The sequence below is a fragment of the Euleptes europaea genome, chromosome 3 (assembly GCF_029931775.1).
Source record: "Euleptes europaea isolate rEulEur1 chromosome 3, rEulEur1.hap1, whole genome shotgun sequence".
Classification (NCBI taxonomy): domain Eukaryota; kingdom Metazoa; phylum Chordata; class Lepidosauria; order Squamata; family Sphaerodactylidae; genus Euleptes; species Euleptes europaea.
In genome coordinates, this window is record NC_079314.1 from 3,973,535 (window position 1) to 3,990,766 (window position 17,232).

At 45.4% G+C, this 17,232-nt stretch overlaps 1 protein-coding gene across 1 annotated transcript; it reads left to right on the top strand.

The window, feature by feature from the left end:
* The first annotated feature begins 9,188 nt into the window (after window positions 1-9,188).
* On the top strand, window positions 9,189-16,861 carry TMEM91 (transmembrane protein 91). The gene is made up of 3 exons (XM_056847559.1): window positions 9,189-9,602; window positions 15,207-15,350; window positions 16,703-16,861. The coding sequence occupies exons 1-3, from the start codon at window positions 9,189-9,191 to the stop codon at window positions 16,859-16,861; spliced, it is 717 nt and encodes a 238-aa protein (XP_056703537.1).
* Window positions 16,862-17,232: the final 371 nt, after the last annotated feature.

The following is a 17,232-nucleotide window of genomic DNA, read 5'->3' on the forward strand; positions in this document are numbered from 1 at the left end:
TGTTTTACTTCAGAGCTGTTGGTTTTAAATTTAGGATTGGATTCTTCCTGTATTTTACTGTTTTATGATGTTACTTGATGTTAGTCGCCCTGAGCCTGGCTCTGGCTGGGATAGAGGGTGGGATATAAATCCCCCCCCCAAAAAAAACTAAATAAAACAAACAAGAGGGAGGGGGGAATCAATGTACCCCAAGAGACGGATGGGAAAGACCCATCTCTCAGCTCTTTGGAAGAAGGAGTTGTGTGTGGGGGGAGGGGGTTGGTTGGGTTTTTTTTTTGTGTGTGTGGGGATCTCCTTTCCCTCCTTTGCGCTCTTGGGAGAAAAGGAGAGGAGCACCCAAACAAGGATTGCTGGTTTAAGAAGGGCAAAAGATCCAGTGTGTCATTGAGTGGCAACTTCCCTCCCTTAGTTTATATATGTACATATGTAAGTACCCTCAAGTCACAACTGACTTATGGCAACCCCAGCAAGGGGCTTTCAAGGCACTTTGCAGAGTCTTCTTTGGTGGTCTCCCTGCTTAGCTTCTGAGATCAGGCTAGCCTGGGTTATGAGGGCTGTTACGTAAGAAAGGGGTGATGGTGGCAATAATGGGGAGAAAGGGGCTTTGGACCCCTTCAGTCTGGAGGGTGGGAAAGACTATAAGAAGAGACATCCCTGAACGATTGGGTCAAAGTGAAGAGTTCTGTTCCAAAAGCTGCCAACCCCACAAGTAGGGGTTGGGAAATACCTTGAGGTGGAGCCTGAGGAGGGCGGAGATTGGAGATGGGAGGGACTTCAATGCCACAGAGTCCAATTATCAAAGCGGCCATTTTCTCCAGGGGAACTGATCTCTGTCACCTAGAGATCAGTTGTAATAATGGGAGATCTCCAGCCACCACCTGGAGGTTAAAATCCAACAAAACACCAGGTTATGAAAACTTACCAATCTATATTAGCAAAAAACTAAGCAAGCTATATAATATAGTAGCAAAGTAAGGATCAAGCATATCACAGTTGTAACATCAAAACATGCAAGTGCAAACGTGCTAGCCCAACCTCACAAAAGAGGTTGTTTGACAGCACATGGAATTCAGGGGTATGCTGCCATTGCCCATGGAGGTTCCTTTGCACATTCACAGATAACAACGGAAGTCCAGTGACACCTTCAAGACTAACATTTATTGTTAGACTAACATTGTTAAGATACCTCCTCCGTAGATAATCCTCCTCTCTCATTTAAAGGCATCTAAAATAGCAACCAGAGGGAAGGTATAGCCCAGTCTCATCAGATCTCAGAAGCAAAGCAGGGCTGATACTTGGAAAGAAGACCACCAAGGAATCTGCAGAGGAAGGCAATGGCAAACCCCCTCTCCTTGTCACCTGCCTTGAAAGCCCCTTGCTGGGGTCATCATAAGTTGACTGGGACTTGATGGCACGTATCTAAGATAGCAACCACATCTCCCAACAATTAATTTCATGACACAGTTACACACTGTGCTAACAAGTTTCAGAGGGTAGCCATGTTAGTCTGCAGTAGAACAACTAGATTTCAGCCCAGTAGCACCTTAAGAGATCAACCAGATTTTCGGGGTATAAGCTTTTGAGACTCAAAGCTCCCTTCATTAGATAACTAGAGATTAAACCCTGGCAGCGCAGATGGAAATGTTCCTGTTGCCTAGAATCAACCAAGGGCTTTTCCACATGAATACAGCCCTTCTTCTGGCACCACATGGGTCTCCAACTGATGTCTTTGGATGGCATTGACTGGGTGCCTCGAAGTGCTGCGATTTACACAGTGAACTTGGCCCAGCGTTGCCAGTGACACCTACTCATGGGCTGCGATTCTGTGTAAGATGCTGGCCAGAAGAACCTTTGCATAGCAATCGACCCCAATCTCTGACTGACTCGGTTTAAAAATCTCTGTCCCTTTCCATAATGTGTGAACCTGACAGATGTTTGAATCACAGTTACATTTGTCAGAGAGCTAGGACTGGCACGAGACTCCTGAAGACTACAGTACCCTCTGCAGCAAATCCAGGTTTGTTGTACAGTAATATATGAAATGGTTCTCGTTTTTGTTGCTGTATGGAATTATTATTTTTTAAAATGTATCTCCAACTAGCAGCAGAGTATAGTTTAAATGCCACTCTCCAGCATGCATCCTACAGCATGTTATTTGTTTCGGTCTCTCCAGCAACAGGCAGTGAGAGAGAAAACAAAGGAGATTCTCAAACTGGCAAGCGATCCATGATGCTGGTGAGCAGGCAGCAGATAGCAGGCAGAATCATCCATCCTAGCAACCAGAGAATCCAGAAATGCAACCAACCTTTTCTCTCTTGGGGGAAAGAGGTTCGATATGATTTATAGATGCCACATACAGACTCAACCAAGGGAGGTTAAGTTTCATTTTATCACCAGCCTACACAAGCCGTGATCCACCTACACAACTAACCATGGATTGTGGCCTTAGATACTTCTTCCCTCACACACTTTTCCCAATCCCAGAAAGGCTGCACCCCTCTCCCCAGCATGACTGAGAAGACTGAATTCAGCTGAGCAATGAGTCATTAAGAAGAGTTGGTTTTTAAATGCCGACATATTTATATGTCACATATTGCCTATAGATAGTTGCTTTTTTTGGATGCGCATAAGTACAGTCATGAACGCAGAAGGAAATCAGTGTAAACTGAGCATATGGCTGCGAACTTCTTGGAGCAAGCCACATGTTAGTATCAGTGGGGAAGGAGGGAAAGCCAGCCCTTAGATGGCTGTCATGCATTTGGGGAATGTATATTTCCTTACACGTGAGTAGAAGGGGCATTAGGGAAAAACAGCCTGGCTTAAATGAACCTTGTGAATTTGAGGGCCAAGGGAAGATTTGAACTTTCTAATCACAAAGCTCCACTAGGATGCGCTCCAAACCTAGGAGAAATCCAGAGAAGCCATAGATTAAAGATGAACACTAAGGTCATCTAGACCAAACCCATTAAAATGAAGTGGGATAGGAGATCCTCAAGTGCTTACTTAAAAAAATTGTTTTGAAATAAAAGCCATCACATTTACAACACACACCCCCCCCCCCCCGGATTATTTTATGTTCTTAAAAAGCAAAAAAGACTGCACTGTTTTATGCTGAGCCACCCATGCTTGGCGGAATCAGCAGTGAATCATGGACATTCGCTGGCAGTGGGAAAAGATCTCAAGGGATTTGCTGCCTGTCCCCCCCCCCAATAATTTCAGTTGCTCTAGGACACCTGAGAGCAGAGCCATGAACAAGGGCTAAGACACGTTGATTTATTTTAACAATGCAGCATTTGGAGGAGGGAGCAGGAGTTGAAAGGCGCTCTGGAGGTTCTACTCCCACTCTAGGGTTGCCAGGTCCCCCCCTGGCAGGAGATGGGGGGAGTAGGATTGCCTGGGGAGGACAGGGACCTCAGTGGGGCACAATGCCATAGAGTCCACCATCCAAACCCCTTTCTCTGTTCTGTACAAGTAATGGGCATTTCTACACCATGGACCTTTGTGGCACAGAGGAAAACATAGGGTTAAATCCCAGGAAAGTGAAGGGAGCGACTGCCCCCACATCTGTCAGCCTGGCGGTGATGATGCATCTGTTGAAAAGACCCCCCCCCCATTAGGTCTCTGAGATTCTGCTGTCCTAGCCACTCACCTTTTCTGGCTCTTGAGCAGGTTTGCCTATTATGGTGTGGTGTTACAAGAGTAGGCAGGCTAGAATCTGAGCAATCCCCACTCTGAGACTAGGTGGTCTTGGGACAGCTATTCTGTTTTAGCCTCTACTACCTCCCAGGGTTGCTGTGAGGATCAAGGAGGGGTGTACCCCACCTGGAGATTCATAGAGGAAAGACAGAATTTTAAAAATAAACATAAAGATAAATTGGCCAGACCCTTGGTGGGGATAACGCACGCCACCTGTGTCCCATAGCCAACCCCATGGTGGGTTTTCTGTGCTTAATTCCTCAGCCCCCCTCTGGGTTGGAAACAGAGTGGCAATAGCGTGGCACACTGCAGGATCTCCACATCAAAACGAACACTGCCAACGCAGGGCTAAGATATCTTGATTTGACCAGGCACAAAACACACATTTGTTTTGTGTGGGCAAACCCCACACTTCTGATGTTATCCTGGCAGGATTTGCTACTTGGCACAAAAGAACTTAAAAACATCTGTCCTTTACTTGACCCACTGGAGTGTTATTTTATAAACACACAGACATTTCATTCTCTTTAGTAAAAAACAGAACACCTTCCTAGGATTTCCCGGGGGGGGGGGGCTGCTGATTTCACCCCCCCACCCAAATTGACTTGCTTTATCAATCTTTATATATTTGAAGAAAAAATTATTCTCTTTTTAAACAATAAAGGACTGATGAGGCAGGAAGCATCTGGCAGAATAGAAAAGAAGGGGATTTGGGGGTAAGTGGCAGAGATAAATGCATCTGGAGTTTGTGTGTGTGGGGGTGGGGGGTGGGGGGATGTGACCAAATGGTGCCTGGTCAAATCCATGTTTGATTTGGCTCTGTCTCCTTCTTCCACTGTGTGCAGTGACAGGATCAGGAAATGGTTACTGGACACAAATCATTTCAGGTGTTCCTGAAAGTCTGGAGAAGCCAAGACAGAAATTCTTCCTGCTAATCCTATATGAGAGGGGTCAGCTTGCCGGCAAAGCTGAAAATAGACCTTATCCCAGGGCTCAGAAAAAATCTATTTTCAATGCTGCCGGCAAGCCAGCCTGACTCATTCAGCAACGTTGCTTCCCAATTTGGAGAAAAAATATCATTCCATTTCCAGAAGGCTGCATTTTGGTTCTCTCTCAACCACATGAAATTCAAAATATTTTGAAAATTCCATTCTTCCAGACATCCAACGGTGGTGCCGATTCCTGCTTTCATTCACAGACGGTCCAAAGCATATGTAACATTTCTTCTCCAGGTTCCTAATACATCTCCCACTTTCTACACTCACCCCAAAGAACTGGGCTTTAAGAGGCCACAACGGTGGTCTGATCTTATCTACAGTTGCTCAGGGGTAAAAGCACTCTACAGTTGCTTACAGTGGCATTCCGGAGTCAAGCCTCGTATTGGAAACAGACCTTCCCCCTGTTAAAGTCACTGTTGGTGCTGTTAAGGAGTGCAAAGGTTAGGGCTACAGCCTAAATATGATCTTAAACCTTCCTGCCTTAAAAATTTGAGACGTCCACTTCTAATTCAAGGCCTTTTGAAACGTGATTTTGGAGGATCAGCATATGCAAATAAAGTGTATTCTCTCCCCCCACCCTGGGATTTTAAGGAACCAAGATTCCAATCCTAAAAGCTATATTCAAGTTCTGTAGCACCTTAGAAACCAACAATACCCAGATCATGTTAGATTTCTACTCTTTCAGCAATCTCCCCTCCCCTCCTATGGTTGCCACCTCTGGGTTAGGAAAATCCTGGAGATCTGGGAATGATGTCTGGGGAGGAGATAGGCCTCAGTGGGGCATAATGCCATAGAATACACCCTCCAAAGCAGCTATTTTATCCAGGGGCATTTATCTGTATAGTCTGGAAATGAATTATAATTCCAGATCTCCAGGCCACACCTAGAAGTTGGCTTTTGACCCTTCCCGAGAAAATTCAAGCTTCTGGAAAGTGTGGTGTCATTAGATTCTATCTCATGGCTTACCTTCTGTGGCATATAGGAACAGTGGGGCAAAACATTATCACTATGTTAGCAATAGAGTTTCCAATCTCCAGGTGGTGCCTGGAGATCTCCTTCTATGGCTGCCAGCTCCTGTTTGGGAAATACCTGGAGATTTGGGGGTGGAGGCTGAGGAGGACAGGGTTTGAACAGGAGAGGGACTTCAATTCCATAGAGTCCAATTGCCAAATGGCCATTTTCTCCAGGTGAACTGATCTCTATCAACTGGAGATCAGTTGTAATAGCTGATCTCCAGCCACCACCTGGAGGTTGGCAACCCTATCTCCTGCTATTACAGCTGCTCCAGGCAACAGAGATCACCTGGAGAAAAAGGGTGCTTTGGAAGGTGGAATTATACCCCATAGAAGTCCCTCCCCTCCCCAAACCACTCAAACTAAGAGGCCCCTCGCGAGGCAGCACTTTGGTTGTAAACCGGAAGTGCCGCACGCACGTGCACGTTTGCCCGCTGACCCTCAGGTGGTCGGCGGGCAGTGGGGCGAATTGCCAGGGGTTTGCCAGCTACCACCGGGCACCTGGCAACCCTAGGCCAGCCGAAGCAGCCACCACCACCCCCAGTCTCGATCTGGGCTGGCGATATCCAAGTGACATTCATGTCACATCTGGCCCTCGTAACAAATTAGTTCAATACCTGTAGTCTAGAGCCCACCCTTGGAGCTCAACAGGGCATCATGTTGATATTTAGATGTGTATGCATCACCCCTTAGCCCTTGGTCACCTTCTTTTTTAAATTAAACCTCTGACAGTAGACTTGCCAACCTCCAGGTGACGCAGGGAGTTCTCCCAGAATTTATTGTCGAAGGCTTTCACGGTCAGAGTTCATCGGTTCTTGTAGGTTACATCGGTTCTTGTCCTTCAGTGTTACTCCTGAAGATGCCGGCCACAGCTGCTGGCGAAATGTCAGGAAAGAAAATACCAAGACCACGGTCACATAGCCTGGATAGCCTACAAGAACCAATCTCCCAGAATTGCAACTGATCTCCAGACAATGAAGATCAGCTGCCCTGGAGAAAATGGCTGCTTTGGAGGGTGGACTTTATGGCATTATACTCTGAGGTCCCTTCCCTCATACCACACCATCCCCAACCCCAAATCTCCAGGAATTTCCCCGTCTCGGAGCTGGCAACCTTAAGGAGACAAAAGAAATTAAATGGAAGGGGCAAAAGATTCTGAATGTGAAAAGAGGCAACTTCTTGGATCACTGACAAGGAAGACCCTTTGGGAAGGACGATTATTTACCCAGGCCTGGCAGTGACTCACTTCCAGCCTCCTTCCCCTCCACCAAACCTTTCAAGAGGGCATTGAAGCCTCCCAGGTTTTTGTCTTTGGGAAGGTGGCTCATAGGTCGGAGAGAAGAGCAGCCAGCTCTTCTAATGAGATTTTTTAGGCCTGGGGTGGGGGAAGGCGGAGAGCGTTTTCTCTCTTGTGGGGATTCAATATAATTGTAGGTGTTTGCAGCTTTCTTTGGGAAGCAGAGCAGAATCCCAAAGAGAAACTGGGAAACAGAATGTTGTAGTAATTTTCAGTACTGCCCTGGTTTAGTACTAACAGGTTTACCGATTATTCAATTTCTTTCTTTCAGCAGTCAAACTGTGCTATCACTGTTTGCTGGTTCTTTAGTCTGTCTCCTGTAACTCAGTGTGAGTAGCAGAATATAAAAAAATACACAGAACTAGCTAGTTTAAAAGGGGGATGGCAGATTATTTGCCTTCAGCTAAACCCTTGCCACCTCAAGACCTTACCCCACAATGTCTCCAAAAGATGCTTTGGGAAATGTACAGTGGCAGTGAGTTCCACGATTGGGAAAGGTGAGGTACCGAAATCCTCCAGACAAGCTGATTCAGAGAGATAGGGACATTAGGAATACAGGAATACACTGATGGATGTCCCAGGAAAAGTACACCAACAGGATACAAAGGTGATTGAAGAAAAAAAGTGACGGTTTGCCGGCTAATGCCCCATTTCGATATTACTTCTTCGGACTGTAACCTTGGGATTCTACAACAAACAAAAATGTAACAAGTACAGTCTTCGCATAATATATGCATATAACTACATCCAGGTTGCATAGGACTTACCTTAGTTATTACCCAAACTGAAGAAATTATTCTTTGTAACATACAAATTGTGCATCTTTTTTCTTCTTCTATCAGAAGCTTCTCCCTCCTCATTTTTACAAAGGTGTTTTGTATGCAGAGGTATACTGCCTTTTAACATGGAGGTTCCATTTCTCTGTCATAACTGATAGCTTTTCAAAGATCTGTCCCCTCTTTTTTTTTGTTAGTCACCACAATTTGTAATAATGAATTCTATATATTAATTAGGTGCTATGAAATACTTTAATTGGTCCTTTCTAGTCACTTTCTATTCACTTTCTTTACCCGCTTGTGATGGTACAGGCTTCCTTTTGGTTACCTTCTTTTGAAAATTAAACTGCTCCAACAGCAGCTTTGTTGCTCCAGGTGGGGCCTGGAGATCTGGAATTACAGCTGATCTCCAGATGACAGAGTTCAGTTGCCCTGGAGAAAGTGGCTATTTTAGAAGGTGAGGTCTATGGCATTATTTCTTAGATGTCACTGACAAATCTCCAGGAATTTCCCAGAATGGGGTTGGCAACTTTATCCAACTGCTTTAGCTTTTCCTCACAGGAAACATGTTTCAAACCCCAAACAGTTTTAAGCTTAGTCTTCTCTTTTTTTTTTTTTTTTTTTTGGCAACATGCCTTTTGCAATTTATGTAAGAGTGGTGAACTCTAATCTGGAGAACCTGGTTTGATTCCCTACTCCTCCACATGAAGCCTGTAGGGTGACCTTGGGTTAGTCACAGTTCTCTCTGAACTCTCTCAATAGGTGTCTATTGTGGGGAGAAGAAGGGAAGGAGATTGTAAGCCAGTTTGATTCTCCTTAAAAGGTAGAGAAAATCAGCATATAAAAACCCACTTTTCTTCTTCACAACAGCCCTGAAGGGTAGACCAATACTGTCATCACCATATTGGGGGTGGAAAGGGGGACAAGCAGCTGAAAATGGGTGTTCTTTTGTGAGATATGCAGTAGGCCAGGGGTCCCCAACCTTTTTAAACCTTTGAGCACCTTTGGAAATCTGACACAGAATGGAGGACACAGCCACAAAATGGAGGCGGAGCCAGCCAAAAATGGCTGCCGCAGTTTACCTTCAGTCATACAGCGAAGATCCTTGTGCTGTGGTAGCAGCTGCTGCCAAAGCAGTGTTTTTAACGATTTGCACAGCCAATCAAACCTCCAGTTGCCAGTCAGAAGTCTTACCAGGCAAAAGCCCCACCTGACCTGACCTGACCTACTTTCTAAAAACACTTGGTGGGCGCCATGGGGGCCACAGACACCATGTTGGGTACCCCCGTACTAGGCCTAAAAGCCTATATTTTCTTACTCCTGTTATAATTCCTCCCCAGGGCAACTGAGGTGAAAGAACTGGCAATATTTACTCAAAAGGAGACACTGCTTTCCATCAAGGGACGTTATGGAACACTTCCATGAACTACAGCACCCGCTGTTGGCCAAAACCCCTGGGACGTTGACCCTCCAGAATGAGATGCTAAGCCAAGCAGGTCACCAGGGTCATTCCAGATTGTTCTCCCACCAGGCTTTCCCTGACTTTCCTTGGTTCCACCAGCCTGGCTCCATTCTTGCCAACCAGCTTTTGGATCCTGTCAACCTGCAGAGGACGGTGGAGCCACACCATCCTTCCGACCCGGCACTAAACCCTGAGCGATGGAAGGCAAACAACCCCCAGGGCTGGAAGAAGAAAGATTACATTGAAACAGCCTTCGGGGACAGAAAGGAGGCTGGAGAGCTATCCCGCAAGGTGGCCCTCGAGAAGGATATTCACACTGTTTGCTGCGAAGTAGGTGACACGGAAGGGCTGGAACTTGAGGTAAGATGGGATGGGGTAGGGTTGCCAGCTCCGCGTTGGGAAATACCTGGAGATTTTGGGGGTGGAGTCTGAGGAGGGTGGGGTTTGGGGAGGGAAGGGACTTCAATGCCACTTGGCAACCCTATCTTCCACCCAAATGCTAACCAAGGCCGAAGCGGCTTAACATTCAAGTAATTCAATAGTTGGCCACCCTAGTGGAATATCACCAATTCTTGGGCTGCAACATTTGTCTTTTGCCTTGGAAACCCTACAAGGGGTCGCCATAAGTCAGCTGCAACTTAATGGCACTTTACACATACATGAAAAGCTATGTTGCTGCTGAACATGCAAGTTCTATTTAACCATCATTGCAAACAGCTTTTGTTGGACTTACTCTCTCTGCCTTTGTTCAATCTCTTTTTTAAAGCTAACAACACCTTGTTTCAGTGAATTCCATAAATTATTTAGGAGAATCCTTAATCACTGGAAACTTAGCAGCAGGGGATGAGAAGTGGGAATCATTCATTTGTAAATCAAAGACTACATCTCTGATGTTCTGGACCTTAATAATATCCTTAATCTCCAAAATTCTACCAATTGCAGGCTCGACTGCTGCAATTTTTCTTCAAAAATCCCTGAGAGCAGCCCATTAAACAACAGGATGTCTTTGAACTGAGAGAAGCACATCTTCCTATAATGTAAACCACAGCAAAAATAAATGGATTGGGGGGTGGGGAGGGTTGTATCTGCTGGATTCCCTGTATGCCTTAGCTTAGTAAAAAGATCCATTCTATACTCATGAAGGCCTGTGATAAATGCCCAAGGATGGAACTACATTATTTCCCGCACTGACTTCTTTTTAAAAGGGCAACTGAAACCTCTCATAAAATCATAAAATATATGTGTGTCTGTCTAAACAAAGAAATGTCATTTTTCTACAATATGTGACTGAGATGAATTGGTAGGGTTGCCAGTTTCATGTTGGGAAATACCTGGCAATTTTGGGGGTAGAGCCTGAGGAGGGCGGGGTTTGGGGAGGGGAGGGACTTCAATGCCATAGAGTCCAGTTGCCAAAGCGGCCATTTTTTCCAGGTGAATTGATCTCTATCAAATTCAAATTTATTAATACGGTCGACTGACCAATCACATGCCAACACATAAAATTTCCAGACACAATAGTTTTGCACTGCAGAATCAAAGACATATAAAGGTCAGACTAATCTTATCTCTTTTTTTTGAGAAAGTTACTACCTTGCTGGATCAGGGGAATGCTGTAGACATAGTTTATCTAGATTTCAGTAAGGCTTTTGATAAGGTTCCACATAGTATTCTAATTGACAAATTGGGAAAATGTGGTTTAGATCCTATTATTGTTAGGTGGCTCTGCAACTGGTTGACAGATCATACCCAAAGAGTGCTAGTTAATGGTTCCTCATCCACTTGGAACCTCAGGGATCTGTGCTGGGCCCTGTGTTGTTCAACATCTTTATAAATGATTTGGATGAAGGAATAGAGGGGATGCTTATTAAATTTGCAGATGGTACTAAATTGGAAGGGGTAGCAAATACGGTAGAAGACAGAGCCAAGATGCAGGATGATCTTGACAGGATGGAGAAGTGGGCTAGAACTAATAAAATGCACTTCAACAAAGACAAATGTAAAGTTCTGCATTTAGATAGGAAAAATAAAATGCATAATTATAGGACTTGTCTGAGCAGTAGTGTGTGTGAAAAGGATCTTGGGGTCTTAGTAGACCAAACACTGAACATGAGTCAGCAGCGTGATGCGGTACCTAAAAAGGCAAATGCAGTCTTGGGCTGCATCAACAGAAGTATATTGTCCAGATCATGCGAAGTGATGGTATCGCTTTACTCCGCTCTGGTTAGACCTCAACTAGAGTACTGTGTTCAGTTTTGGGCACCACAATTTCAGAGATGTAGACAAGCTGGAAAGTGTCCAGAGGAGGGCAACAAAGATGGTGAGGGGTCTGGAGACCAAGTCCTATGAGGAAAGGTTGAAGGAGCTGGGTATGTTTAGCCTGAAGAGGAGAGGACTGAGAGGGGATATGATAACTATGTTCAAGTACTTGAGGGGCTGTCATATTGAGGATGGTGCCGAGTTGTTTTCTGTTGCCCAAGAAGTTCGGACCATAACCAACGGGTTGAAATTAAATCAAAAGAGTTTCCGCCTAGACATTAGGAAGAATTTTCTAGCAGTTAGAGCGGTTCCTCAGTGGAACAGGCTTCCTTGGGAGGTGGTAAGCTCTCCTTCCCTGTGACCTTAGACAGATGATGAGAGGGAGGGCATCTTGGCCATCTTCTTGTCACTAGGTGTGAGGGGGAGGTAGTTGTGAATTTCCTGCATTGTGTAGGGGGTTGGACTTGATGACCCTGGTGGTCCCAACTCTATGATTCTATGATTCTAGGTGTAAGGTCTCTATCAGATGTAGATCACTTGTAGTAACAGGAGATCTCCAACTAGTACTAGGAGGTTGGCAACCCTACTCTTGTGTTAGAGTGAAGGGTCCTGAGCAAAGGAAAGCACTGCTATCGGAACCAATCCATGGGTTCCAACGCTTTACATGCCGCGTCTCCTATATAGTTCTGAGAGAGCATGAGAGAGAGAGGAGGGAGCAGAAGCGTAGCTTCCTCTTTAAAAAAAAAAGGTTTCCATCTTGAGTTCTTGAACTCATTTATCATCATAATTGTTATTAGCAAATGACCTGTCATTATTATATGCCAGAAGAATGTAGAGCTTGGCTATTGGCTATATGCAAGGGTCACTCAATGCCTCTCTGTTTGGGTTGCCAACCACTAGGTGGTGGCTGGAGATCTTCTGCTATTACAACTGATCTCCAGACAACAGAGATCAGTTCACCTGGAGAATATGGTCGCTATGGCAATTGAGGAGGGCAGGGTTTGGAGAGGGGAGGGACTTCAATGCCATAAGTCCCTCCCCTCTCCAAACCCTGCCCTCCTCAGGCTCCACCCCCAAAATATCCAGATATTTCTCAGCCCGGAGCTGGCAACCCTACTCTCTGTGCTTTGCACTTAGGGAGAGATTACATACACATATCCCTTTGGGGGAATCATGCCCCAGGGCCAAGCCAAGCTTTGTCATTGGGAGAAGGCAGTTTTTGTCCCTGACCGTGAGAGAAGCCCCCTCCCAAACAGTACTTGAAAAGGATTCACAGTCACTGGGAAGAGGGGGGTGCTTTATTTGCTCCCTGCTGACTCCAGCCGGCAAGAAGCAGTTCTGCTGTCTGCTGAATCCCATTTTAGATTATGTTTCTTGGTCGCACTAGCATATGACGGGGTGGTGGGAACTGGCCTTTAATGTTAACATACTGTAAGATTACAAAAGGGGTTCCCAATCCTTTTAAGCCTGTAAAGCACCTTTGGAATTCTAACACAGCCTGATGGGCGCAGCCATGAAATGGCTGTCAAAAATGACTGCTGTAGCTTCAGTCACACCATGCAGATCCTTGTGCTGTAGTGGCAGCTGCTACCCACACATTTTTAAAAATCCACACAGCTGATCAATTTTCCAATGGCCAGTAAGAGGCCCTGCTGGGCAAAACAGCACCTGGACCTTACCCACTTTCTAGAAACACTTACCGGGAGCCAGGAAAGGTGTCAGTAGACACTGTGGAGCTCACAGGCGCTATATTGGGGACCCCTGGATTATAGGCACTCACATTCCGTTATGGTGGATGAGAAACTCAGTTAAGTGCTTCTGAAAGACCACTAAGAGACAGGGAGAAGGTCGGGGTGGAAGGACAACATGGGTGCAGGTGGATAACAAGGCCTGCTCCTCACATGCAACACCCAAGAAACTGTGTAATACCATGTAGCCTGACTAGGGTTGCCAGGTCCCTCTTTGCTATCGGCTGGAGATTTTTGGGGCGGAGCCTGAGGAGGGACTTCAGTGCCATAGCCCAATGGCCAAAGCGGCCATTTTCTCCAGGTGAACTGATCTCTGTTGGCTGGAGATCAATTGTAATAGCAGGAGATTTTCTGCTATTACCTGGAGGTTGGCAACCCTAAGCCTGATCCCCCACCAGTACCTTACAAAGCTTGGCAGAGACTTCGGGGGAGAGAGGGGGAATCCTACACCAGGAGGAGCATGCTTCCCTTTGGCCCACTTACATTAATGTCAGGATTTCAGACCTTATATCTTTAAAATTATTTTTTATTATATTATATTAATAAAAGCAAAGCATAAAACAAATTACAAAAAGAGATTACTACAAATGATAAAGGACTCATGCCAAGGTCTCCTTTAGAGATAACATAGTAAAAATATAATAGGAAACATATTACTTGGAAATAGATAAAATTAAGGGCAGGAAACAAATAATACATAAATAAATAAAAGAAGACGCAATATATGATAAGTAATTAAATTATACAAATTGTCACAAATTGATACAAATAATCATCCCTGAGTACTGATTGTTTCTCAGGTAGTTCGAGTAAATAATTATAGTATTGCTTAATAATTATTGAGTTATTTTTCTACTGTGAGTTCAAAAATCTATCATTACTTGGCATTCAGCTTGAGTTAACTTCATCTTATTTGAGATAACAGAATAAACACAATAGACACTATCAATAATAATGACTTACATATCAAAACAATATGCTTCTCACTGTTCCCACTCCTCCCCTCCATACCTCTTTTTAAGAGAAGTATAATTAATATGCTTTCCATTTATAAAATTCATAGCTTGGACTTTTGTTCACATAGCTTTTCGATTTTGCCATTACTGCATATTCTGCTAATTTACTCTTCCAGTTCTCTACATCTGGACACTCTTCTGACTTCCATCTTGTTGCCAGTATAACTCTAGCTGCTGTTACCATATATTTAAACAGTTCTTCTTAGGCTTTTTGCAATGCTTATTGGTATGATTCCCAGCAGCATATTCTTCACATCCATTGGGAATTTAAGTTTTAAGATATTCTGCATTTCCGTATGTATTTCTTTCTAGTACTTCTTACCTCTATTCCAGACCATATATCTGAATCTCTTCCCCTCTCTGGTCTTCCCTTTACACCCTGGCAAGGTTACTCTACACCGGGAAAAGGAGAACAAAACCTAGCAGGGCACTGAATTCAACTTCTGCGACAGCTCTTTTATAGTATCTGAGGGGATAATGCACATCAAATGTGGTTCCAGATTCTTATATGGGATATTCATAACACATACCGCCTGCTACTGAAGTTTCAATTTGAAGATGGAGACCTAAGCAGGAGTTTCTCCACCTCTTTTCTGTGCCACCATTTCCCCCTCAAAAAACCTCCATTCCAAAAACTGCTTTTACCCTTGCTGGGGAAAACATGGAGGTACACACAATTCTTTCTTAGAACCATTCTTAAGGGTTTTTTCCCTTTTACATCAATGAGGGCTAGAAACTTGCTTGAACTGAAGAAACCAAACATGGAGTCCTGAGAACACTGTTTCCTGTGCAAGATTTACCACAGGCACAACAGAATCACACAGTCCTGGGGTTATGTCTGAGCAGAGGTCCAAAGTGGGAGATAATTCTCCCAGGGTGGAGGTGGGGAATTCATCCAGGGGGACCCCAAAAAGTAACCGCTTGGTCTCCACTATCCACCCTAGAATGATTCCTCGAGCGAAAGCGATTCGGAGAGCGAGAGCAGCTTCTCCACACTGCTGCCGCAGGATTACCTGGGCCTGGCTGTTTTCTCTATGTTGTGCTGCTTCTGGCCACTAGGCATCGCTGCCTTCTACCTGTCCCAAAAGGTGCGTACCACCCCAAGAGAACTGAATACTGGGTGGGCAGCTCTGGGGGCTGGTTGGGGGGGAGATGACGCTAGAAGAGAGAGAAAGCAACACTCTGGTTAACGCCTCTCTGTCTTGTCCTCCCATTAAATTTGGGAACTCTGATCCCTGCACCTCTTGAACATATACAAGAACATATGCAAGCAGGGTCTGGGACGCCAATTGAGTTAGTAAAGCGAAGTGGCCAGGAACCCACACCCAGCAGACACAGGGCTGAAAAACATACGGCCAGCCAGGAATATGTATGGTCTTTTATGCATGGCTATTTCAGTCACCGTCACCCCTCTGATGACTTCAGGTCTTTGTGTTGATTATGCATGCTTCTTCTGGCCGTCAGAGGTCACCTTGCTCCCCCCACCTCCCGTGTTTTCCCACATGTTCCAATTTGAGATAAAACAGGTCTCTGAAAACACGGGCAAAACATGGGGAAACGCAGGGGGAGGCAGAGGCAACCTCTGACTGTTGGAAACAGCATGCATAATCAACACAAACACCTGAAATCATTGGAGGAGTGATGGCAAGTGAAACAGCCATGCATAAAAGACCTATGCCATATACCCCAGGCTCCTATTAGTCTAGCTCAAACAGCCTACGGCATTATTTACCTTCCCCTTCTCTCCAAAAGCTCTGAATGGCATTGCAGTCTTTTACAACAGCCTTGAGAGCCAGAGTAGACTGGAAGGAAGTTATTTCTCTCCCCCCTCCCTCAGTGAGACTCATAACCAAGAAAGGATTTGAATTTAAGTTGTTCGTGTTCAGATTTAATATTCTATCCATTGCCTTGACAATTGGGCCAGTAAGGGATTTAATGCACATCAGATATGCTACGGGAAGCGTAAGCATTGGGAAACCGAATTCATGCACAATCTAGCATAGGGTGGTGCAGGTCTGTTCTGCTAACAGCAGCGCTCTGCTCTGATGCAAGGACCCAACCTGTTTTCCCACATGGAAGTGCTTGCCACATAGCAAATGTGCAACAGTTGAAGGAGCCTTTGAAATTTAGAAATACTTTAATGATCATTACTTGTTACAGAAATCACACTTGTCACCAGTGTGCGTGGGGGGAGCTGGTTATTAGGAAGCCATTCCCTTTCTCCAGAGCTTATTATGAAAGGCAGGGCTCAGCCCTGGAGTTATTTTTGCAATGCCAGGATACAACCCCCCCAATGTATGAAATGATACAAAAGAGAGTGCTCTCCCCCCATGGCAGCCACTATCTACTTCACTGGAATTTCAGAAGGGATTTCCAGGGGACAGGTGCTTGAGCCCCCGAATCTTTTTCAGAGAACTGATTTGCTTCCTTCTCCTCACAGACCAACAAGGCGTCGGCGAAAGGGGACTACCCCAGAGCATGGATGGCTTCCCGCCAGACCTTCACGTTGGCTGTCCTGTCCATCATCCTTGGCATATGTACATATGTCGGGGCGGTGGTGGCTCTCATCGCCTACCTCTCCAACAAAGCGCCAACCTAGCGCCCCCTCTCCCCACTGGACAGAGATGTGGGCCCTGCTCCTTTTCCTGGCTGGAGTGGGGATAGTGGGGGTGGGGGTCGCAAAGGCAAAGATGGAGATGCCACAGGCTTCCTGAAGCTGGTCTGGCTTCAACTCAGCAGCTCCATGGACTGAAGTGGAAATGGCTACGGATTCTGTTGCAAAAAGCTGAACCTGTACTGGGGGGGGGGGGAGAGAGAGAGAGAGAGAGAGCTGGGAAGGGACTGGATCTTAACAGGTGCTGCCCCCCCTGGTCTCAAGGACAAGCAGGCATTGCTTTCAACAAACATCCAGTTTTGAGAGAAGCCATCCCTCGCCCTCCCAACCCTGAAGAGACAAATGGGGCCAACACC

Excerpts from the sequence above, each read along its gene's own strand:
- TMEM91 (XM_056847559.1), top strand. The coding sequence starts at position 9,189 with ATGGAACACTTCCATGAACTACAGCACCCGCTGTTGGCCAAAACCCCT. Across the intron at positions 9,603-15,206 it reads CGGAAGGGCTGGAACTTGAG|AATGATTCCTCGAGCGAAAG; the intron begins GTAAGATGGGAT and ends TATCCACCCTAG. Across the intron at positions 15,351-16,702 it reads CCTTCTACCTGTCCCAAAAG|ACCAACAAGGCGTCGGCGAA; the intron begins GTGCGTACCACC and ends TTCTCCTCACAG.